Below are 25,039 nucleotides of genomic sequence, written 5' to 3' on the forward strand. Positions count from 1 at the left end.
TGACTCGTGATTAACAGCATATGTAAGCAGTCTGTGTGTATGTGTGTGGCTGGGGCTGAAACTGTTAGTCTGTGTATTGTATTATTCATGTTTATGTCCCCATAGTTAACACTTAGAATTCAATAGGCTGAAAGGTAAAAGTTTTTAAAGGTTGAATCATAATTTAAACTCAATGGTCATTGAATTGGATGTTATCTAAGTTTACTGTGCTATATTGCAAATTTCATTACCATGGCAAACCCAAACAATCAAAATCAAAACTTGTACAGTTGCGACCTCTAGTGGCTCGGTAGATAGTGTGCAGCAGCCTGCTCTCAACTACATAATGTGCTTCAGTCGATTCATGTTAAATCCATTTGGAATTCATCAACACGACTCCCAATGACAGATAACAGATGAAACCTTCAGTCTGTAATGAAAATGGGATTTTTATTTTTCCATAATTGCAAAGATTTAATTTCATAAGAGAACATTATTTCCAAATGTTACTTTTAACATTATTGGGTGTGATCTATTCTAAAAAAACAGGAATAAGATTTTAAAAATGTTTCTATTTTGACTATAAAAACTGGCATGAACCAAATAATGCACAGACAGAATAAATTCGTATCACTCCTGCTTAGTATCCTTTTCTGGTCATTTGTTTGAGCCGTAGATAAGTCTTCAGAACATCAGAGTAGGATTCTTGACCTTTAAAAAATATTTCACATCGCTTTTGATTGCAATCGATTGTCGACTGAAATATGTAGTTTTCATTACACTATTGTACTATGTGCCAGTGTAGGTTATATGTGTGTGTGTGTGTGTGTGTGTGTGTATATGATAATGTGTGCAGCGACAATTCAATTGTGTGCAAATTATCTATGGATTGTATGTTTAAATGTTTTTAATGTGGACTGTTGGAAGATTAGCCAATGAGCTTAAAGAGATCCAAATAAATCCAATCACATCATTCAGGTTAATAACAGTTTTTTTTGGCTTTAGCGTTGTTTTTAAGCATTCACAGGATAAAGGAGTGATCCTTGGCAAAATGTTCTGCACCTAGTTTGATTTTTTCACAGATATTGACAGATCGATATCGCCGTCAATAGTGTCGATAGCTATTTTGTCAGCACATATGACGCCGCCCCCTGTTGCACTGTAAGTTGCTTGGGAAGCCTGTCCAACATCCTTCCCTGAACAAGAAAAAAAAAATGAATTCATTCAAGATGCTCAAACAAAAATAATTTTGAAAGGGTTTTACTTTTGAAACAGGAGCAGCTTTCATTTGATTTCAAATGGCTGGAAATACTTGAAAATATCAATGCTCACCTGCACGATTATCTGGATCACTCACTGTTTCGATCGTCATTTTGAGGCCTTTTGATTGTTTACCCTTTAGTTCTCTGGTGGTAACAACACCGGTACTATCAGTCACCGCTACTTGAGGTTGTCGTCCTGTAAATATCAATAACAGTCATCAGAAATCATGTGGCACTGTCCTTCAGAAACTTCTTCTGGCTTTATTTAAGCCAAATACATGCTGAGGCTCAGATGAGAGCAGTATACAGGAATCCTACAGACTGAGTTTCACTGTCAGTGTTCGGCTCTCCTCCATTTTTAATTATTTTAAAAAGATGCAAACAAATTAGGCGTTTTCTCACTTTTTCCCAATATTTTCATCTTTACTTCATTGGCAATCAACTATTCCCCCAAGTTATGGCATCAGTCAATATGCCATTCTAACCAAAACAGTATACTCATTCTACAGAAAAAAATATAAAAATCCAACCAAAATCAATGGATCTGTGATGATTTCACTGCTAGTTGGCGATCAACAGGCTCAGAACCTCAATAGAATTTTAGGCTACTCTCAAAATTCTGAAGGACATACTGGATATTTAACATGGTTGTTAATGTCCACATGAACATCTTTTGGGGTCCCCGGTGCAGAGACATGCAATGCCACACTTCACATTGGCTCTTGCACAGGAGCATCCTCGGGCACACATGCTTTTCTTGCAGCGGCAGTATTTGCTGTGTTTTAGTTAAGTTTTCATTGGATGTTGGATTATTGGATGTCACCACATGTGTTCTGTACATCTGGAATGCATTTATTGACAGCTTACCCAACCCACTGAGGATTTGAAAAAAAACTAAACATTTTTCACATTTTTCTGATAAAAAATGGTACATACACTAAAATGGCCACAATTTTTTTTCGCAATGTTTCCGGCAGAGCAGACCATCCAATTGTCGGTTCTTAGGGTCAAAGTTAACAGAAAAAACACAAATAAAAAGTATGGCAGACCATGTCAGGTTCAACCCATTTTATTGAGCTTTTGATACTTTGGCTCCCCGACTATCTGGTCTTTTCTAATGCACTGCTTTGCTTCATTCATTCACAGATTAAATATCCTCACACTGTTTAAAGATGTAATGAAGGTCACCTAAAAACGGCGCAACCCAAGACCAAAGTCTCTCCAACCAGGACATCAGCCATGGGAAGTCCATGATCTGCAATGAGACAGAAAATACTCAGTTCTCCAAAAGTTCAAGACCTTAACAGCGCCATGACAAGTACTGTGGATTTGTTTCTGCCCCTAAAAAAATACTGGAACTTCAAACCATTAATCCAGAATCGACTGTAGATATATTTTATGTAATTATTGCATATAGTAAAATACAAATGTCTTAAGCCTCTTGTGGACATGTAAAGTTTGGACACATCACATTTCCATGGTAGTAGATTCTGTAAATCCTCTGCTTTAAGGCTGTCTGAAAATATTTAATATAACATCATATAAGAAAATACGGCTATTACAATATGCCTGTTCTTGTGCTTTTATCTTTAAAGTTCACATAAAATGGAAGCCAACGGAGGACAGTTTGAGGACAGGAAAGGGCTGGTTTTTGTTTACATTACTGTTGGTTAGATTCACTTAGCAACTTAGTCCATCTGGAAACTCCACGAATGACCTCTGTCCTCAAACTGGCTGAGGATGCAGTCTTAAAGGGTTACAATTACATTTTTTATATCACCTGGACTTTCAGTGTTTTCTCTACGTAAAAGTCCAAATAAACAACACATTTACTTCAATGTCCACTGCTTGCATAAATGCCTTAACTTGAAATGATCTTTAAGTGACTACAAACGTTTTCACAGTACTGTATATTGAATTAAAGCCTTTTTTTTATGTAAGCAGAAATGTAAATCACCAGTAGCCTAACATGATAGCTGCGCAGTTGGAGAGTACAGACTCTGCAACTACAGACAGATGTACAGACAGATGTGGGCTCTTCGACCTACCTTGACTGCCTATAACTTATCTCACTGTAGTTGAACAAAAGCTGCTGGTATAAAAATGAAGCCAAGGATAGAATATTCAAGTTTCTGGCTGTAGTCCACACGAAGCTCAAGTTTGCTGCTTCCTGAATTCCTGTGGCCCTGCTCACATCCTCTTCAGAAAAGCGCGGTTTTAACAGGAACTTGTCATGGTGCGTTCATGTGTACCTCGTAAATGCTGTCATCTCTACCAGAAGCTTCTTCTAACCCTAACTTCAAACCATTTATCCAGAATCGACTGTGGTTATATTTTATATAATTAGTGCATATAGTGTAAAACAAATGTCTTAAGCCACTTGTGGAAATGTTCTAAAGTTACTGGACAGGGAAGCAAACAAAAAGCAGCCACAATCAACAGAACGCATCACATGATAGTAGATTCTGTAAACCTTCTGCATTTACCACAAGGCTGTCTGAAAATGTTCAATATAACATCATATAAAAAAATACTGCTATTACAATATACATATTATTGTGCTTTTATCTGTAAAGTCCACATGGAAAATCAGAGTGCTGTTTGCTTCTGCATAATTACATATTTCCTGTAAAAACAGGTTCAAGGTGCTGTAGCTGTCTCTGCAGGGACTGGGTGGTCTCAGGAACTGCATGGTAAATTCAGGTGCACCTCGTAAACTCTATTATCTGTACTAGAATGACGACAAGGATTGTTTAAAACAGGACACTTACTTTCTACTTGAATCTTATTTTATTTTGTTAAAATACATCTTTCATTACTTTCTTAATTTTTCACTAGAGATTTTTAATAGTTAGATGCTAACATGGGCAAATTCTGAAAATTCAAATAAAATTATTTTAAGCAAACTCCACAAGATTCTTGTTCAGCATATGCAAATAACAAATAACACATTAATTTGGATTTATTTAAAAAAATTATGTGAAAAAACACATTTTAGACTGTATTAGGCCTTGAGGCCTTAAATACACGTATTTGGAAAAATGTCAGAGATACAACGGTATTTTTTATTAAAATATAATGAAATGATTCACTTCAACACAATATACATGGAAACATGTAAAAACAAATATAATATGCACAAATACAAACGGTTGTTAAAATTCCTGAACATTCAGTCCTGTTGAGTTAGCCCTGATAGTCTGTGGATTAATCTTGACAGAATAAAAGTTTATGACTGTTCATTACGGAGGTGTCTGACTATTATTCTCTCTGTATTTAAATGATCAGCGTCATTAAACACTTGCAAACTTTGACATGTTTCTGGTTAAAACAGGCTGTTGAGGCAGGAGATAAGAGATATGACAGGCTGGTAAACAGCAGGATGGGTATGAGGAATGATATTTTAGATGTAAAGTCCACATGCTCTGCTTTCGACTGTTTACGCTTTTGTACATGCATAACAGCTGCAATGTAGACCCTGAGGAATCTGATGATAGAACAGTTCCTCCAACTTCGATTGGCACTTTAACATTAGTATGTAAAAGATGAAGCAATAAGGTAAATAGGTTATTTCATATATAGATCATAGATAGAACTGATGCTGTTGATTAACAAACTTAAAGAGCTGTAGGTATGGAGGCATTAGAGTTTTTACTGTGAAGGGGCTTGTTTACTGCTCGATGTGCTTTTGACAAACGTAGCATTGCGTTCCAGTGTTACAGCCCTCCTTCCAGACGTCGGGTTCAGTTCGCTCATATCCACTCCTGAGTCTAAGCTGGTCTCTCGACTCTCAACTGGCCTTCGTCTCCTCTGCTGCTCCGACACAGCGTAATGGATCTCAGCTGCAGGTTTGCCCTCCAGTGACACAAACCAGGCCCGAGGAGGCTGAAGTGAGGGGATTTTAGAAAGTTCTGCCAAGGCATGCACTGAGTGTCTGCTGCCTCCCATTTTATTTAATGTTCCTGGAACAGAAACTGACTCTGGAAGGTTGAAGTGACCTCTGGGTGTGTTTGTGGAGGTTGCTGCCTGTGAGCCCTCTAAAACCCCAAGCTGGTCCTCAGTTTCTGCCGCCTGGTTCTGGGTGCCAGAGGGGCCTTTTGGTAGAGTCTGGGTGAAGCTGTCTTTGTTCAGCGGCTCAGTGGCAGCACTGTTTGTAGCCCCTGCACGGGGAAGAGTGGCGGACTTGCTCCACTGGGGCTGCTCTGGCTGCTCCTCCAAGTGGAAGAATGCTGGAGCTTGAAGAATGGCAACAGGCTGGTTGTAGAAAAACAAATTCTCTGTCAGAGAGGCTGGAGCTCTTATCTGCCCACACATCAGATCATTCAGGTCAGTGTTAAGCTCCAGTTCGTTACACTCCACTGCAATGGCCACAGCATTGGGGTTGGCTATTACGTTGCCATTGTGCATAGAAATAACAGAGGCATTGTGCCGATTATCCCCCATTTCTGTCAATGATTGGTTCGGTCCATCCTGTGGATGAGAGGAGTCCCTTGAAGAGATGTCAAAGACTCCATCGTCACATGTGGAGGTGGTCTGGTCTTTTCTCATCACTGGTAGGATCTTCTTTGTTTGAGCTTCACTGAGCGAACTTCTGTAGACAAGACAGAACATTTGCTTTAAACAGTGCCAGCTCAATGAAACGTGTGACAGTCGATTCTTTTGTCTAAAACTGAAACTGAAACTATGCTTCATAATATTGGATATACATTTAGATGGCAGGATTATGCTGCAAGGAATTATAACCTTCAGTGACAGCCCATAAAGAATTTTGTTGCTCTAAAAATTGAAGATATATTTTGAGATATGCTCTATTTGTCCTCCCAGTGAGCTGGGAAGACATTTTGAGATTTGCAACAAAACCAGAAAGTTTTTTAAATGCTACTCAGAGTAATCATATTAACATCCCCCCAACTTTTAGTATATATGGACTAGCGTAAGATGAAAGCCTACCTGCGATAACACAATACAACAACCAGAAGAGAGATGACAATAACAACCATTCCTCCAAGGACAACCATCAGGAAAGATGCATGCCGCAAGATGAAGTCAATGGGGATGGAAAGTCCAAAGAAACCTAAAGCATACAGATGGTATTAAAAAGGAGTTTGGATGAACTATAAACATATGCAGTAGGTTATACAGCAGTCATTCATTTATTTCTATCTGATATGTGTTTACTGATTACAATGACATTTCAGTGGTAGTATTAAAAAAACTATATTTTATTTACAGTATTTTAACATCTTTAGGGTGAGCACTTGCCTCTGGTGGATGACAGAGGTGCTGCTATCCAGTAACCAAGGTGAGGAGCTGTGAATGTCCACATGAGTTTTCCTCCCACTGACCCCACCGTCCCCAGTCCTTTTCTCATCCATCCACCTACAGTAGGTAAAACAAACACATCAATGTTGTTTGTATAAAATTGTCTTGAATTTCCAATAATCTACCACACTCCTGTCAGATCTTAAAATAAATGTGCTCAACCCCTTCCAAAGACAGCCTAGGTTAATGAGATGGGTCCTGAAACTAATGAAAAATTAATTAGCCTAATCTATCTCCCATATTAAAGTTTGCCAACCTTGGATCTTTTGAAGGTTTTGAAATTCAGTCAACTGTGACAAATCTAATTAAATATGCACCAGGTCCTACACATGTGGCCTTAACTGTATTCTCTCTGTACTGGTGGCACCAGAGGTACTTGTTATGTAATTTACACATAATCTATTACTCTAAAATGAAAGAAATGATAATGAGTTGGGGTTATAAAAAAATAAATTGGAAAGATTACACTGTAGTCAAAAAATAAATATCACTTAATAATATTTCATAGTTTACTGAGTTACATTTACTGTAACTTATTTTGGACACTGTATTTGTATCTTTACTGTAAGTATTAGAAAAAAAGGTATGAGCATTGTGCCAGTGGTACCTGATTTGTTTTTCACAGATTATCTGTCTACATTCAGGATATTGAAGGATAGTGACAACACCACAGTATAGTGAAATTTTCAGCAAATATGAAAAAATTATTATTATTTTTATAATCTAGTGCAGCTGTAAGGCTTTCAAAAGAATTAAATTATTCTTTAAGCTGAAGACAGTCATTCAAGTTGCTCTGTTTGTGATATCATTACCTGAGAGGTCTGGTTAACATGTGCCTGATCGTTTTAATGTCTGCTTCAGTATTTCTCATAGAATACTGTGTCTGTCTAGACTAGAAAATGGGACAGGAACCAAAGTTAGGGGCCCAAGTCCTACATTTTGAGAGGACCTAGCTTTTTCATAGCAGGAGATAAATGTCAGGCTTTTCCCACCAAATGTAAAAATTGTACACATTGACACCATTCAAATGACTGAGAACCATGTTTAACCACTGATTCAAAGATAGCTGGACATGAGTAGCATTTTAAAAAAAACTGATACATTGTTTGTGTAAGTGCAGGAGACCTCACTTTACCCAGTTGCTCGTCTGGGTCATTAATACATTAACAAAACACTGTTCATTCTAAGTTGATTTTTACTCATAAGTCTATTAACACAGAGTCAGCTCAGTTAAAACATGATGAACTGAACAAAGTAAAGATAGCCTCCTTATCTAGTCTGAACAGATATGTCGTATAACAGAACTCCTCCTTAGAGCCATCTAACTCAGACAAATTCATGACACTAATAAGACATGAGCTCTGCATTTAGGTTAAACTCTCCCCTGCAGATGTAGAGTCAAGTCACAACGTCCTATGATGTTTCTTTTTAAACTAAACATTATTTATATTCATATTTGTCTATACTGATGGATGCATACAGTATTTGACTCAAAGATAGTGAAGATGAAACCTTATTCAATTAAATTCAATTTTATTTGTATAGCGGCAATTCATAACAGCAGTTATCTCAGGACACTTTTCAAATAGAGCAGGTCTAGACCGTACTGCTTGTAAAATTATTTACAGAGACCCGACAGTTTCCACCATGAGCACTTGGCCACGGCGGCAAGGTAAAACATTCTTTTAAGAGGCTCTCCTGATTCTTCTTCAAAAATGTTAAGCGTGTGCATGACTGTGACTTCTACTCACCAGTGGTCCGGTTAAAGAACCAAGCTGGAACAACATTTGAAGTCTGAAGTCCACAGTTGTCAGGAAGGCTGAGGTTGATCTGTATGGGCCCACTCACAAATAACTCTGTGTCTCCTGAGAAAAGCTGCACGCTGACAGCCGCCACCGGACTCAAATCCACACTGACATATCCTTAAAATACAGAAGTGGTCATTTTTAGGAGAATATGTGAATTAGATGAATTAAATGTATCTTTTCTTGGATGAAATTGTTGTAAATGTTCTTAATTAAACACCTTATCAAAATGGTTCCAGTTTAACATTGTTACCGTTTGAATCAGTTTATTACAGCATCTGATGGAATATGTTTTTTTTCTGCTGGTAGAAAAATTAAACAGTCCAAGCTAAAACTAGTGCAACCTATGTCCCTCTTTTAACCCATTTATCTGTATCAGCCTGCATTGCTGTCTACCATGATGTCTTTCTTTATACTACCACTAGATGGCACCACAGGAAAAGCAATCTAATCTTACACACACTGAATTTTTTATCTTGAATCTCAAAATCAAATCACTCACATCTAAAAAAATATACTATGACCTAAAATGAATGCTGTCTCTATGCCTCTGTGTCAGAATAGTGTCACTGCAACACTCACGTCTACCTGATTTACTACTCATGATGCCCATAGTGTTCAGAAAGATGTCCTCTTCTGACGGCAGCTTGGGAATGGTCAGGTAGGCTTTGACAGAGGTGACATTACTGCCGTCTGTCAGATTCAGCAGTCTCTTGGGAAACTGGACAACGGGCTGCGACGAAGCATCTACAAATAAAGGAAAACATGATAAGTAACAGCTGGCAATATATTTTGTACTTTCTCTTTAGTGCAGCTTATTTGGCTAATATGATGTGTTTCCTTAAATTGATGCTTATACTGATAATAAAAGAGAGAGACAGAGAGAGCATGAGAAAGGAGGAAAGAAAACGAATATATATAATAACTAATATATACAGTACCAGATGTTTTGCCAGTGATCAGGACAGAATCCTCAAAGAGCCAGATGTTCCCCTGATTCTGACCAAGTAGAGACATGGTCACAGATGAAAATACTAAAGATAAAAGAGGAAGAGGAAAGATGCAAAAAAAAAACTTTATTTAAAAATGAACCACCAGTTGGCAGTGTTGCATTGTGTTCTATTGAGTCAGGTATTTAACTGTACACAGAGGAAAGAATTGGGGGAATTGACTTTTCTGGCGAAGGCTTATCTATGTTTTAACTACACAAACAATAGTTCAAGATTCAAATGTAAATGGGAGATGAGTGTCAACGGCAGATGACACACACTACAGTGATATAAAATGATGCTTGGGTGCTGTGCCTAATTTAGTGTCAAATGCAGTGGAGTGGGGCAAAAAGTTACAACCAGAAAGTTTTAAAAAATCCCTTAAGTATATGAAGCTCAATATTTTCTGTGACTGTGTTTTTACATGACATCATTTGAAGTGTATTGATTTTACACAACCTACTATCTATTATTTTGTCCAAACGTCTGTGCAAACGCATACACAACCACATTGCATGCAGCTGATACAGTTTGAATTGTGATTTTTCAGAGAGTGAAATAATGTCATTGGTTGAGTTACAGGCAGAGCCATGGAGCAACGGATTTTCTGAGCTGATGAAAAGACAAAAGAAGCTATCATAATAAGGCACTCCTGTCACTCAGAGGAAAACTTTCAGCCACACTAAGCTCAAAGAAACGCACTCCCTGACATTTCAAGGATGATGAGAGCCAACGATGAATAAAAAAATGACACTGCCTTTCTCATTTTTATCCATTTGATCTGTGGTGATTCAGTTAAACAATGTCCTTATGACGCACACACACATTGAATATCTTACTTGGCATTCTGTTGGTTTTACAGGGCAGCAGTGTGGAAATGTAGCCATCCTTGCTGGCCACAATTGTGATAGACGTCCCAGTTTGGTAAGGGACATGAAGCAAAACGCTGCCGTCCTCCCCAGTGAGAGCCGTCTTGGTCCTGGTGTAGTTGATAAAGACCTCCACCACTGCCTGACTCAGTTGCTGACGACTCAGGAAATCACTGACCTGGACCTTTAGGTTAGAGGTAGGACCTAGAAAAAAAAACATTAAGGTTTAGACAAAAATGCTGCTTTTAGAGGAACAAAACAAGAATTTAGAGTTGAGAATGAAAGTTAATACAAGTTAAGGTTCACATATAAATAACAAAAATACCTTATAATATAAAGCAATACACTAAAATACCACAAATTACAATCTCAAAAATGTAACATTATAAGCTCTGCAAAGGTAGTATTTGTTGCTGACTGCACTGCATTATAAGGTATTGAAAGGTGTCCCTGTCAATGCCATGCTTTAAGCTTCAACAGAATGGAGTTGGCTGCATTTCCAATTAACCCAGACGGGACCTTATTGACAAAAAAAAATAGGAAAAGTAATTTGCAGAATCCCTCAAGGATATAAATCAATTAATCCCAGCAGATTTCAAAGCGATGGAAAAATATAAATGGTAAAACTGGCCAATTAGTTCAGCAAAGCATGCATTCAAGACAACATTATGCTACATCAGCATGCAGACAGCTAAGTACAGTACATATTTCCAATAATGTGATTCTTATGAGGGAGCCCTAATCATTAGATGTTTTTAGATAGCTCTAAGAGAATCTCCTTTAGGGACTACTGATGATGTGACACTTTGTGCACCAACATCCAATATTAAGTTCATGACAACAATACTTTGTTTCTCAGAGGTATAGTGTTGCATAACAATGAAGGAATGCTCAGTAATACATCACAAGTTTATATGAATAAATGGTGATCATGCAAATAGGCCTACCCCACCATAGATCAATGCCTGAGGGACACACACAAGGCATTAAAGCTGCATTAATTAATATGTTTATATTAAGAATGTATTTGTCACTTTAAGCGACACCTCTCACATCCAACATTGTCATCTGATCCACAGAGAATTGTCATCAACTTTGAATTTCCCCTAAGCTCAATGGAGCATCTTTAGCTCACTCTTTTGTTTTTATGGACACAACTTTACTATTTGGTTCAACTCTCCGCTCTCACCCAGCCTGTTTTTAGCCACAAGAAAGTTTTTTTTCCGCCAAAACGGCAGACAAAGTTGGTGACTAGCTGGAGAATAATAATTAATATTTATATATAACAACAATGTGCAATAATTACTGTGCAATACCTGCTACTATTTGTGTTATCTGTTGTTTGTGGATTCTTACTGTTTTTTCTTTTGTACATAGTGTTTTTATTTTTTATTTATTATTTTCCTACTCTTACGGTTTTTTATATTGTTTTTTCTCAAACCACTTTGCTTCCTTAACATTGGAATTTCCCCATTGTGGGACAAATAAAGGAATATCTTATCCTATCTTATAAAGGAGCATTTAGCCAATAAACAGCCACATATTTCCATCAGACTGCGTAAAACAGAGCTAAAAGTAGAACGAATAGTTGTCTTAAATGTGTCAGGGGGCCAGACTCATGATTCCAAATGAATGCTAATGTTGGACGTGTTAATAAGTAACTGTGTGCTAACATGCTCACTATAACAACCTTACAATGTGATAGTCTAGTCAGTTGCTCCATATTAACATCTCATTCTGCCCCATGTGGCCAAAGAAAACACTTTATGCAGCTTTAAATTGTGAAGTTTGGCTTTCCAAACACCAGACGTCTTGCTGTGGACAACTGAAGTGTGAAGGTAGTCTAGCATGAAGCTAGAACAGTGCATTTATGAGAGAAAGAAAAATCAATCAATTATTTGAACTGACCAGCTGGAAAAAATCAGAGTACAAGAGGCCCATAACAACTGAAGAAGCCACTGAACAATCCTTCAAAGAAACCGCTCAGTACTAAAAGTACTGTGTGCAGCTGTGAAACTCTGCTATTACCAGTGCCAAGGTATCTCCCGTCACCTACTGCCCTGCTATAAATATTCTCTACTGGACTGTGCTGTTGCAGTCTGGGCCGGAAAGTGAGTTTCAGGAGCCATAAATCTCAGCAGCAGCTCATCATCAACCCCCCACAGTTACAGTATAGATATTATTTTGTGCTAAGAGGCTCTAAAAAGGTCATTATTGTCCTTTTTATTAGTAACTAAATGCTGCTTTATTGCTATTGCAGCAATCTCCCCGGTCATAATGTCGTAAGGATATCTCTCGTACGATTACAATTCGACACGGACGGCAGCAATGGTTGAATTTGCTGCTGGTCTGATTGCTCATAATCCTGCTGCTAAACGATCTGCCAAAGCTTTGCTGAAAACTGATGAAGCCATGCCTTGTGCTACCAGATTTCACAATATTTCAGCATGTGCCAAAACTGGATGACCAGATCATCCCATATTGTTGCCCTGAACCATTCCCTTTGATCAGAAGCAGACAAATGCCTGGAGCTGCCAGGAGTGACTGCATTTTCAGCCACAATATGAAACAAACTACATTTGGCAGCCTTAGTGTGAACCCACTGGGACACACACACACCAGCGCAGATGGACATGAGGATGCTTGTTTTGGGGAGAGGCAGCCTCCACTGTATGCGTGTTCTGCCTTAGTGGCCAAACATAACAGAAGGGGGTCACTACATCTGAAGTGGAGGTGTTTCGTGCCAGATTACTATAATCTCCTCATTTGGCCAACTGAACCACGCCACAAAGAGGTTTATGAAGTGGATTGAAATGGGCTGTCTGAGGCTACTGAGGCAGATGAGAAAGAGATCCCATGTTGTGTGTGTGATGCGGCTGAGTACTGTTATTATCGAGCACATGATAGAGCTGGTGTCCAAAAAAAAAAGAGACTGCATTTCCACTTAGGTAAAGCCTGCTTTCTTTATCAAAATGTGAGCTTTTTAAAATACATTTCCATTTATACCACATAGAAGAAACTGATGAAATGTTAAATTAAAAAGCTACTCGCCCCAGAAAATGATGATAGCAAATATTAGAGTGACAAGTTATCATTATTAAAAACACCATGCTTGTGGCTAAGACCATGTAAATGGGATTTTGCTGACATATCAACAGCATTACATTATTATCATTTCACCAAAATCAGGATCCACGGGGGAGGAGCAGAAACATGTTGACTGGTCAGTTCTTTGAGACCACCAGGCAGTACAAACAGATGGTCCTACAGGGACTTATCTCTGGTGACCCCCCACCAGCCCCACAGACATGCTCGTTGTTTGTGTGTTGGAATTAGGCCATGCATTCCACGGATGGAGACAAACACAAGCGCTTCCTTTGATATGTGGGCCAAATCAGCCTCAAGCAGGAGTCAGCAATATCAAATTGAAGTGAGACGTGCAGGGTGGAGCTGTTTGAGGGGGGGAGGCATGTCCTAACAACCGCCAGTCCTGTTGTCTAATAATTACAATCCTCCCCTGGGCCACATGATTAAAATCTTCAAATCTCTTGCTTTGCCCTTTATGAAGGGACAACAATGGAGATGTTAATCTCAGCATGGGAGAACTGAGCATCTGGTTCCAGAGAGGAGGTTTTTTGTTGTTGTACATTTGTATCTCTAAGTTGTATTTTTAAGAGTGGAAAGTGGACGATCACTCCCCGGAGAGTCTCCTCTCTCTGTACTGAAGGGAGAGGAAGGCTAAGAGGAGGAGGTTTGGCAGGAAACTACACATGCCATGGGGGGCGGGGGGGGGATGGTGCTCGAGACAACAGCATGCTTGGGTACATTTCCAAGGGTTTCAGTCGACAAACACAGACTGGAGGATCATGTGATGACGGATGGTCATGTACTCCTACAGCAGCATGAATTAGTCATGAAGCAGTTGATAAGTGAACAGGGCCACAGATCCCTCTTTCAGCTGTCCTTCGCTGCTCGGCTGTAAACAAGAAGAATGCCAGCAAGTGTGCATATCGCTGTGTGTGAGGCAGACAGAAAGAAGTGCATGCACAATATGTTAAACACACTTCTTTTTAATTGACAAGTAATGCTGACATCTTTTTTTAGCTTCTAAGAACATGTTGGCCAACTCCCAAGTCACTTTGAAATTAATATATTATTATATTGTTAGTAGTATTATTTGAAAGAATTGCTGCCTTGGTGATGGTGATGCAGTAAAAGGGGACAGATGGAGAAACCGTTACTCATGAGGTGACAGCAGCGAGCTCCCACACCACTTGTTACTCATGAACAGATCAGTAGATTTGCTCGCAAATCCTGATACAGATGGTCCATTCCGACTAAAAATGAGGACATCTCTAATCTGTTAGATAAAGACCTGCAATATAATGGTTGATAGAGCAGAATTTTAAAAAAATAAGAGGCCAGAATACCAATATCCACCCTCATTCTCCAGCTCTAATGCCATTTATTATCATCTTAACTCCAACACATCCAGCATACAACTTTAACTCTGACAGTTTTGAAGTTTTACTAAAGTTTAAACCCTGTGGGCATACAGTGAAGCATTTACAAACCTGACAAGGCATCGGGCACTTGTTGTTGGTGCTGAAAGGGCTCTTGTTTCATGTGATCCCGGTTTGCAAAGTTCCCGTCATTGATATGCAGAGGGTGTCCAGTCGGAGTGAACTCTCCGGTCGCCTTCCCATCCCCGCACACAACCAGCGCAGACAGCAGGCACATCAACGGGCGCATGACTTTTAAGAAAGTTGCTGATCGGTGTCACTTTTTCCTTCACCCGGGTCCAGCTTTCATCTACAACTTAAGTACGCGCAGAGATACCCAGTGCACTGCCATCCTAACTGATCCCCTGTCAGCCAAAGTGCGCAGCGAAACTCCTCCCCTTTAATCTGCTGAGCAGCTTTATCTGTCTGTCTGTCTATCTGTCTATCTATCTATCTATCTATCTATCTATCTTTCTGTCGATCTATCTGTCTATATGTCTGTCTATCTATAAATTAAAACCAAGTAAGAGTCATGCATTCATTGTTGTTTAATTATACAACTTGCATTATCAGTATACAGTATCAATTTTTTTTTACTTAAAAATGCTTTCATTTGTCATATCATTATTATTGCTGATGCATTTAAAGGCTGTAAAAACTGGCTTTTATTTTTTATTTATTTGTTTTTTTAATTCGTGTCTGTTCTCACTTTTATTCCTTTTATTTAGAGTTTTCTTTTCTTTTCATTATAGTTTTTAATTGCTCTGTGTATTTTCAGTTTTTATGTTAGTGGAGAACTTTCTCTATTATTTTTCTCTCTGAGCAATGCATCGTGTTTCAGAAGCGGATCGTATGTTTTAGTATGAAAAATAATCTGCAAAGTAACTAGAAAAAATGTAGTGGAGTAAAACTTGTTACTTTTGTAACAAGTTACTTTCCACCACTGTAAATTTATTTCTTCTGCCTCTTGTGAACAATACTTATCTTCTAGCTGCACTAACACATACACTTGTCTGGTAGATTGGAAAGTGTGTAATATACTGCACAGTATTAGAGCAAAAACATTTGCATCAACTGGTTTCCGCCACTAGATGGTGATAATACAATGTCAGTTCACCAACAGAAACACTCAGTCATTAATAATTCTATTAACTCATTCACACATAGTGATTAACATAATGTTGAGAACTGGCATTGTAGCGAGAGTAGTAGTTATAGTAAGAGTAGTATAGCAGCAGTGATAGTGACTGCTACAACAGTTATGGTAGTAATGTTAGTACTATCAGTAGTTGTAATAGTGGTCCAACTGATAGTAGTGGTTCAATGGGTGTCTCATTTAGTAATCATTTCTACATTTGCATTTGTGGGACTTTAAATGCATCCATTAAACATTAAGTCTGCCTCTTTTATAATCCAACTTTTTTCCATGACTTTAATGTTTTATTTGCTGACTCTAAAATCTGTCCACACTGCAGTCTGCACTCCTGCATGCAGGTACAGAGCTCCTAGCCAAAGGCCACTGAACTCTTTTTGTTCTCTGTGTGGTTCTGTGGTTTGGAAAATGACTAGAAAAACAGAGAAATTCTGATTGTTTTTATTCTCTACCTGTTTCCAGTATCATTGTCATTCTTTGTCAGATTTTTGGTTTTGTCTTACAGTTTTTCTCCATTGGTTTGGCTCATTTCTCAAAATCGAAATTACATTCTCAAAACTCTAAGATCATTTGGCAAAACAGTCTTACAGTTCAGCACAACACCATAGCTCACTTGCAAAAGCGCATATCTCTCCCAAAACAGTTCACTCATGTGTCAAAACTAAATTTCTTTCTCATATAAATGGTCAATACCTCCAAAATGCATCGTCCCTTTGGCATTGTGTGAGCACTGCAAGTCAAAATGTTTAGATGTTGTGTCACTATGGCAGAGGACCATATCCCTCATGTCCCACCTCTCAGTCTTAGCCCAGTCCTTCATTCACAATGGTTACTGTACAAGTTTTTTTGTCTAGCTAACAGAATACAATTGTGTATAAAACTGAAAAAATAAAAATAAAAAAACAGGATTTTAGGATAAGAGTAGCCTCTAAGGTTTGACATCACACATTGCACTCACACTGCCAAGGAAAGGTAGCCATTTTTATTCACACACATAAAGTAACCTCCATATCAGAGTAATAAGAAAATGTATAAAGCATAATATACTGTTATATAAATATACTGTTATATACTGTTATATAAATATGGAAAATTATATGTAGCCTACAGTGCTGTAAATAAATACAGTATATGGTATTCATGGTATTGTGTTGATATGATTATGTTCACTAATTTTGACAATTTAACAGACTATTTTGCATGTGATGACTTATAGAATGAAATGATGCTGACATGTTTTGGAGAGAACAACCATTAGACTGAGAATCAATCAATCAGTTTAGATCAACAGGATCTATTCACTTGGAAATTGTGCTAAATGTAGGCTAACTGTACTTAATCATTCGCAAAGATGTACTAAAACATTTGTAATGTGATGAAATCAATGAGAAATACAATTCTGTTGTGACCAATTGCCAAGTGGTTTGGAGGTTTGTCCATATTGTTTTGAGAATGTAATTTCTGTTTCAAGAAATGAGCCAAACCAATGGAGAAAAACTGTAATGTGATCTTCAACACCATGGCCATATATGTTGTTACCCTGTGCTCCCTACTGACACAGACATACCTTAAGTGACATAAGTTAGTATTGCGTTTGATTGAAATCACACAGTTTGAAGTCCAAGAGTCTTTTTAGAATTCTATATTTTTGGTCTATTTTAGAACAATTCCCTCTTATGTTTTCTATTTATCAACCAATCACATTACCCATTAACACATGTCCTGCTTCACTTTATATCCTTCAAATTGCACCTGAAGGTTGGTTTGCTTGGTGATGTCCGCCTGCGGAGCTTCCTGTTGCCAAAATGTCAGTGAATCCTTCCTCGGCTGGCTTCTTCACCATCATAGCTCTTCTGTGACAGGGGCCTCAGCGAGGCAGTGAGCTGACACATTTGTCCTCCCAGCTCTATTCCCCTCTGACAAAGTATAAATCGGAGTCTAAACACACAAGCAGGAGGATGGATGACAGCCTGCGTCTCCAGGATCAATTTGCCACAAATTAGATACAGTAATGGTTCATTTCTCCACATAAATAGCTGCATCAACAGGGACTATTTTGGAAATCTGTTCGCTTTCACCCTGGAAATCTGTGGCAGCTCTCTGCTCCATCCCTGGCTGCTTTCTTCTATTAATCTTATCAGAGCACAGATATACTTTCTCTTTGTTTTTACCACACACATTGATGCCTAGTTTATCAGTTTCTGATAATAAAGCAAATGTTTTTCATTTTATTGCTCTTTCTGGACATCTTTTACACTTGACATCTTTCCATTCATATACATTAGTGGTCAGTGGTAATCAAGTACAATGAACTGTCCATTCTTTTAAAAAAGATCTGAATACAAATACGTTGGCGTGAAATTATTTAAATTAATGATGATTACAGTAACATCTACCTTAAAAGATTGCCTATAGGTGTCTTAAAAGTTCAATTATAGTATTTAGAGTATTACCTCTGCCATATTTGGTGCAATGGTGTCTCTCGAAGAGAAAGGTAAGGCCATAAAATAATCAAATTCATCAAAGTCTGTGGGTCAAAGCTTAACAGATAACTAAAAAGACAGATGCAGGATGAAATATAATATTGTACTGGCATAAAACTGTTTTCAAAACCCCACAAAGGTTAAATGTAATTCAGCACTATAAAATCCATTCAAGTAATAGAAGCTTGGACAGATGTTTTGTTATATCACAAAACTCCTTTGATAGCATTAAAAAGTTGAGAAATTATTATCATAAGAGACTTAAGTAGAGTAAATGTCCTAAAATACTTTAAACCATTATGACTAATTTTCTGGTAATTGGTCTAAGCCATTTTGGAAGCGACGACAGCCAAGTGACGTCTGCAGCTGGTGGAACAGATTACGTGTAAGGCTTTGCAGCTGTGCTCTCTTTTAAAATACCAATGATGGACCAGAGGCAACAAACTGTCGGGAGGGTGTAAGACAGGAAACATGACAAAGTGATAGACAATGTCGCACGGTGAATAAGCCCTTGCCCGGAGAGACAGGTGCATGACTTGCCATTAATAGTGATAACATCAGTGAGGCTTTTTGAGGTATACTGACATGCCGTGGAATAATATTGGAAGATAATAAAAAATTTAGGGAAAGTTTAGAAAGTCGTATTATGTTACACCATATAGGAGAGACATTGCAAGACATTACATCAGGAGTCTGTTAAACAGCACCGACGTTAATGCAGAATTAAGAAGCTTTCTATAATATCTCTACAGTTCTTCACAAGTTTTCAGAGCTTTTTAAACTTTCAATGTATTTTTCAGCGAAAAGAATTGCTACTGGATAGCTACTGGATTTTATTTAGTTAAGGTAAGAAGTCTAGTACTAAAGCTTAGTATGCAACTCGTGCAACTTTTGTATGTCTTGTGGCTTTAAATACAAGACACATATCACCATGGTAATTATTGTGGATTGCGAATAGGGATACTGGAAGTCATATTGAATATTGGCACCTGTTGCATGTAGGCTTTGAGAAACCAAGAGGTGTTTGGGTTATTAATACAGCAAATCTCATCACATCACAACAATTAATACAACATAGACCCAGTGTAGAGCTTCATTCAATGCAGAAGAGTGCAGGTAAATTGATTCATGGAGTTTATTGCAATAGGAACAAAATAACCCTTATAGACCTTTTTGTTTGCCAGGAGTACTCTGTAGCATCATCCTGTGGGGAGCAACTCAAACTCAGAGAGGGTGTTTAGAGTCTACCTAGCTGTATTTTAAAGGTCATTCAATGACTTTTGTTGCCAGCATCTGTCTTGTTGTTTTGAGAATCCCGGGCAGCTTGTTTTTAATGTCAAATGTCCAGACCAGACAGAGATATTAAACACAAGAATACTTTCTGTCAGGCTGACATAGCCTTTTTTCAAACCCTTTCAATTTCTTCATTAAACTCAAAAACAATTATTGGCTTTCTTACATATAGAATAAACATTGTTGCAATGTGAATGACGGACCTCCTCTAGCGACTTACTTTCCCCAGCAATAACCATCATCACTTCCTGTTCTGTTACACAAGAGCGTGATATGACTTTTTAAACGGGTGGCAGGCTGATATGAGAGAAATATGCTTCAGGGTGAAAAGGTGAGACAGGGATGCCTCTTTCTTCTCCAACTTAATATGTGAGTTGATTTCTAATTTACTGACCTATGATTTTAAGCATTCTGGTTAAAGAAAGATGAATTCTACAAGATGGATGTATTGCAAAAGGTCCAGGTTAATTCAATGTATGTTGAATTATCAGAATTTAAACAGCACAAAACAAAATGATTGTATGTCTACCCTGCAGAACATCGAGAATTCAGTGCACAAACTTCATTATGGATACTCGGCATCCCTTCTTACATTGCCTAATATGTTCAGTGCGGTCTCCAAAAGTAGGTAAATTTGCACTGGGCTTCAGTGGAGCTTTATGTATTGAGATCTGCCCAGCCTCAGACATAAAAGCCGTCCCCAAAAGGCCTTTGCTGATTAAAATGCTTGTTGATTGTTTGTTAAACAACTTTTTTTATCCCAGAAGAGCTGAATGCTAAATCTTTTACACACTGTATTTGTTCTCTTAAATGAACTGGATTTGGAGATTATGAGAGAAGATGAGGACAAGCTGAATAGGACTCTAATTGATGTTTTTTTCCTGTACGGTCAATGCCACTGCTCCATCAGTCCATTTACATCAGAACTAATACTGACCCCCTGTTCAGCAACCAAAATAACAGGGTTTGGAGCTGATGTGCTTTCTGAATGATTGATAGAGTTGGTGTGGAGAGCATCAGCACGATGCTCCAGACTGGTAAAATGCAGCAGAAAACTCTCAGGGCTGACTTCCCAAGAGCAGCATGCAGAATCCCATCCAACTGCATTATCAAGGACAGCTGCCTCATTTCCATAAAGTCTTTCAGGTGAAGTGTGTTTCCCCACACCTTTTATTTAATCTGTAATTTACCAAGACCTGATCCTGTTTTCAAAAGCTCTGCCAAAGCAGTTATGTTTTCACTTATGTCCATTTGAATGTCTGTCTATTTACCACTGTGCCTATTAAAAATAGGAAAGAATTCATCTGTTTATATAGATTATATATAGTTTCAACCAAGGTCTACGCTCTGAAAGTACATTGTAGTAAGTCCACTGTCTATATTTTAGGGGATATTATACTTAAGAAAATCTAAATATGGAAACATATCAAGAAATGCAAATCTTAACACTTTTTTACACTCAAAAGCACATTTGCTCTTTTCTGTTTAGGTGTTTAATCTGATTATCTATTGTTTTCTGTTTAATCAACAGTTAACTAAGCCCCATTGCCACATCCTATGGCTCGTTGCTATACCTGTCTAGATTTATGTTCTTGCTGTGCACATAGAATATGGACTAACATTCAAACATTTAAATGGTCGACAAAAGTAGGATTCTCATTTAAAGCCAGTTCAGTTTTGCTTGCTGAACTGACCAGACTTAAGCTAACATTAGCATAATGTGTATTGTTGAAAACAGTCTCAGGCTGACATGCCATGTCCATTATTCTGAAACCCCAGTAGCCTGAAAGATGCCCCATTGGACCGAAAGCCAATTTTGTCCAACTGCACATTGAAGAAGAGTTAAAGTCTAGAAGGTCAAAAAGACCGTTATTTTTTTTTTCTCAGGAGCTACTGTACCAAGTCACGACTAAAACGCTCATTAATATTGGGCATGATGTTGGTGTTATTCACATTAACAATTTGACAAATATCTCTTTTGGCACCAAAAAACTGAGCACAGTAGTCACAGGGTAATTCAACGGTTTCCTGTAAAAGACTACTGGCAATCTGAATGGTCTCTAGCCACCCGTGCTGTAGTTATTTTAGACAGTGTACTCAAATATAGTGCTGATGATGTACCCATAACTGACCTTTTGGGTCCTTTCTCTAGAGGCTGATTTGAAATTTATTTTTTTAATCACCCCATCCAAAGTCCATAGTTGGACCTCGGTTATCAGAAACTGATTGGAGCCATTATATTTTTAGTCCAAACAAATACATTTTATGGAAATTGGTGGCCTATTAGGTCAAGGTGAATAAGAGCATGAATGCATTTCTATGTGTGCACTATGATAGACTGGATGATCCAGTCCCCTGTGACCGAACAGGATAAGTGGTCTAGAGAATAGATGGTTGCAGTATTTGGAGATTCCAGCTTTTCTCAGCCTCCTTTTCCAAAATAGCACCCTGTTCTACATTCCCACTCAGCAGTTTCTGAGGGCACTTAGCTGTGTAAGAAAACCTACATTGGTTTCAAGTGATTATACCCTGTGCAAGCACCCTGACAAACCAGGGGAAGTTGCAGTACTAACATTGTGATCCCTCACCTGCTTCCCACATACACTACCAGTTGTGTTTTCTGGAGTGCACAACCAAACCAAGAGCCATAAGGATAAACATCTTTGGACCAAATGTAAGTTACATGATGGTAAATACCTCTGTCTAAATGTTTAAACTAAAATGTATCCCAAAAACTCACTAAATACTTGGCAATAACTAATTATGAATAAAAAAGTAGACAAGAGTACTACTCTACAGGTATTTTTGAGCATTGATTTTCTTGTGATTTTCCAATAACCCACAATAAAGCTGCTTTGTAATTGTCCGAATGCTGCACAGTGGTTCATTCCCACGTTACCCACGTGTGCGTGCTGCTTTATTTTCTCCTTAGCCCTTTCTTTACTCTATCCAATCTCTTCCAGGTTCCCTTTCTCATTTAGTATTATTAGATGGAGATTTTTCAGCTACACCTACTTTGAACTCACACAGCTTCAATTGCTCAAACATTGGCACTGTGCTCACACCACTTTTACTCTCTCTGCAGTGCTAATTTAACCATAATGGGTTGTGTAACTGTCTAGTATCCTACAGTGATACTGAGAAAGGCATTAGCATAGGAAAGTTGGACTGGCTGCCATCTGAAAGAGAGCCCACCTGAAAATGAGCTGGTACACTGGGGAAGAAGAATTTAAGCAATTTTCCAAAATTCAAAAGATGAACAATTCTGCCACAGGTGGAGCCTTGTGGAGTGACAGTAATGGCTTTGAGCATCTTAGTTTGTTCACTCATTCCGGCGTGTAATTTGTTCATTCAAGTTCCAACTCTCTGTCATTTCAGACCAACCACTCCCTCTAGCCAGTCTTCTGATTATAGAGTCACATCACCTGCTTACCCTCCCCACTCGCCTGTTTGCCATTACCGCACTCTTAGTATATAAACTTAGCACAAAAAGTAAGGAAATTATATTTGGAGTGAGCCCTAGTACCATCTCCAAACTGAAGGCCAAGTTCCATATAACCGGGGATGTCCCAAGAAGACGACACCCCAAGAAGACCATTTCCTCACCCTGTCAGCACTTAGGTGCTGTAGGCTGTCTTCTACAGATTTGACTGTCAAGGTTTGCAGGACGATATGGCCGACGGCTCTCTGCCCAGACTATCTGGAACAGACTACACGCAGCCAATCTTCGGTCTCATAGGGCTGCCAGGAGTCCTGCCATGACTGCCCTTCACCGCCAGGCCCGTCTGCGCTGGTGTCAGCAACACATGCACTGGAACCTGAACATGTGGAGGAACGTTATGTTCAGTGATGAGTCCAGATTGTGCCTACGGCAGTTGGATCGTAGGGTCAAAGTGTGGAGAAGACGCGGAGAACGCTATGCTGATTGCTGCACTGATAGAATAACATCTTTTGGTGGAGGCAGTGTCATCATTGTACCTCCAATGATCTCAATACAGATAGATATAGAGATGAGATTCCGCAACCAGTGGCAATCCCATATCTCCACAGTCTGGGACTCTATCCTCCAAGATGACAACGCTCGCCCCCACAGGGCGGGGTTTATCAGAGACTACCTCCAGTATGTGGGAGTGGAGAGGATGGAATGGCCTGCCAGCAGTCCTGACCTCAACCCCATTGAACACTTGTGGGATCAGCTTGGGCGTGCTGTTCGTGCCAGAGTGACCAACACAACCACGTTGGCTGACTTGCGACAAATGCTGATTGAAGAATGGGATGCCATCCCACAGCAGTATGTGACCAGGCTGGTAACCAGCATGAGGAGGAGGTGCCAGGCTGTGTGGCTGTGTATGGTTCTTCCACACGCTACTGAGGCTCCTGTTTGTGAAATGGATAAATTGTTAAATTGCCAATATGTCTTGTTTCTTCAAACTTAAATCATCCAATCCACCAAACACCAAACGAGTCAATGGCAGAATAAGCTGTTTGGCATTGGCAGAGAAGATTTGGCAAATTTTTCATGGGCGCAACCCACATACTCAGCTCTGCTGCTCATCCCACAAATACATGTTCCTTACAAATGGGGCACCAACCAACAGGCTTTCCAACGGTATAAGATCTATTGCCAAAAAGCATTGTTACCACAGAGAAATAATCAACCAAACACAAATTTCCTTACTTTTTCTGCTAAGTTTATATACTAGTTCATATCCACTAGTTCTTCACAAGATTGTTTTCATGCCATGTGCCTTAGCTTTTCAAGCGTCTTGTATTTGCCTACTTTTGATCCCAATCCCAATTCTGATCATGTTTTTTCCCCAGTTTAGCCCTTTCTGGATCTTGTTTGCCTGCCTAGATTTTTGTATCTTTATATAATCCCTAAAGACTGTTTAACTTTTACCTTTACCTCCTGAGTCTCAGGTCAAATACAGAGGCTTTGGCAACCCACATCCTCATATTACAATAGAGAAAGAATGTATTTTTTTCAATTACATTCAATATTTTTGTTCATAATTTCTAATTTGGTCGTTATCTAATGAGAAATGGGGAGAGGCCCCCTAATAGACTGTCACTAAGTGAAGACATTGCCATTATGTCCCTAGTTTGATCAGGCCATCAGATAACAGAGAGAGATGTGGAGCCATGAAGGCAGAACAACCACTATAAATAATTCCATTTGGAGACTGGACTGTTTATAGCATCAACCCCACAATTCAGTAACCAGGACAGGAGTCTGTGTATATGTTTCCAGGGCACATAAAAAAGGGACAATAAGTTTCACAAATTTTGTTAGTAGAATATGCTTTTCCCATGAGTCATGCTGACTGCTTTCACAGTCCACAGTATTTTGCTGTGATGTATCCACCTTACTTGGAAATTGAT

General features: G+C 38.7%; 1 protein-coding gene and 1 long non-coding RNA gene across 3 annotated transcripts; both read right to left on the reverse strand.

Annotated features, from left to right (window-relative positions):
• Positions 1-408: 408 nt before the first annotated feature.
• Positions 409-3,458, reverse strand: LOC127365212 (uncharacterized). The gene is made up of 4 exons (XR_007885155.1): positions 3,290-3,458; positions 2,430-2,496; positions 1,312-1,437; positions 409-1,175 (listed from the first exon to the last, which is right to left on the reverse strand). It is a non-coding gene; the product is annotated as an uncharacterized LOC127365212 (long non-coding RNA).
• Positions 3,459-4,285: 827 nt separating this feature from the next.
• On the reverse strand, positions 4,286-15,093 carry LOC127365207 (protein FAM171B-like). 2 transcript variants are annotated; one of them, XM_051403078.1, is made up of 8 exons: positions 14,801-15,093; positions 10,197-10,430; positions 9,310-9,402; positions 8,957-9,115; positions 8,315-8,485; positions 6,504-6,620; positions 6,192-6,315; positions 4,286-5,832 (listed from the first exon to the last, which is right to left on the reverse strand). In XM_051403078.1, exons 1-8 carry the CDS (start codon positions 14,976-14,978, stop codon positions 4,893-4,895), a joined length of 2,016 nt encoding a protein of 671 aa, XP_051259038.1. In that variant the 5' UTR covers positions 14,979-15,093; the 3' UTR covers positions 4,286-4,892. The 2 variants fall into 2 exon arrangements, with proteins under 2 accessions (XP_051259038.1, XP_051259037.1); XM_051403077.1 differs by having other exon boundaries at positions 8,951-9,115.
• Positions 15,094-25,039: the final 9,946 nt, after the last annotated feature.

The sequence above is a fragment of the Dicentrarchus labrax genome, unplaced genomic scaffold (genome assembly GCF_905237075.1).
Source record: "Dicentrarchus labrax unplaced genomic scaffold, dlabrax2021, whole genome shotgun sequence".
NCBI classification, from domain to species: Eukaryota; Metazoa; Chordata; class Actinopteri; family Moronidae; genus Dicentrarchus; species Dicentrarchus labrax.

Coding starts and splice junctions, on each gene's coding strand:
- LOC127365207 (XM_051403077.1), bottom strand. CDS start 14,978: ATGCGCCCGTTGATGTGCCTGCTGTCTGCGCTGGTTGTGTGCGGGGAT. Junction 10,431..14,800: donor AGTGCCCGATGCCTTGTCAG/GTTTGTAAATGC, acceptor TTTTTTTTCTAG/GTCCTACCTCTAACCTAAAG. Junction 9,403..10,196: donor TAAAACCAACAGAATGCCAA/GTAAGATATTCA, acceptor TTTTATCTTTAG/TATTTTCATCTGTGACCATG.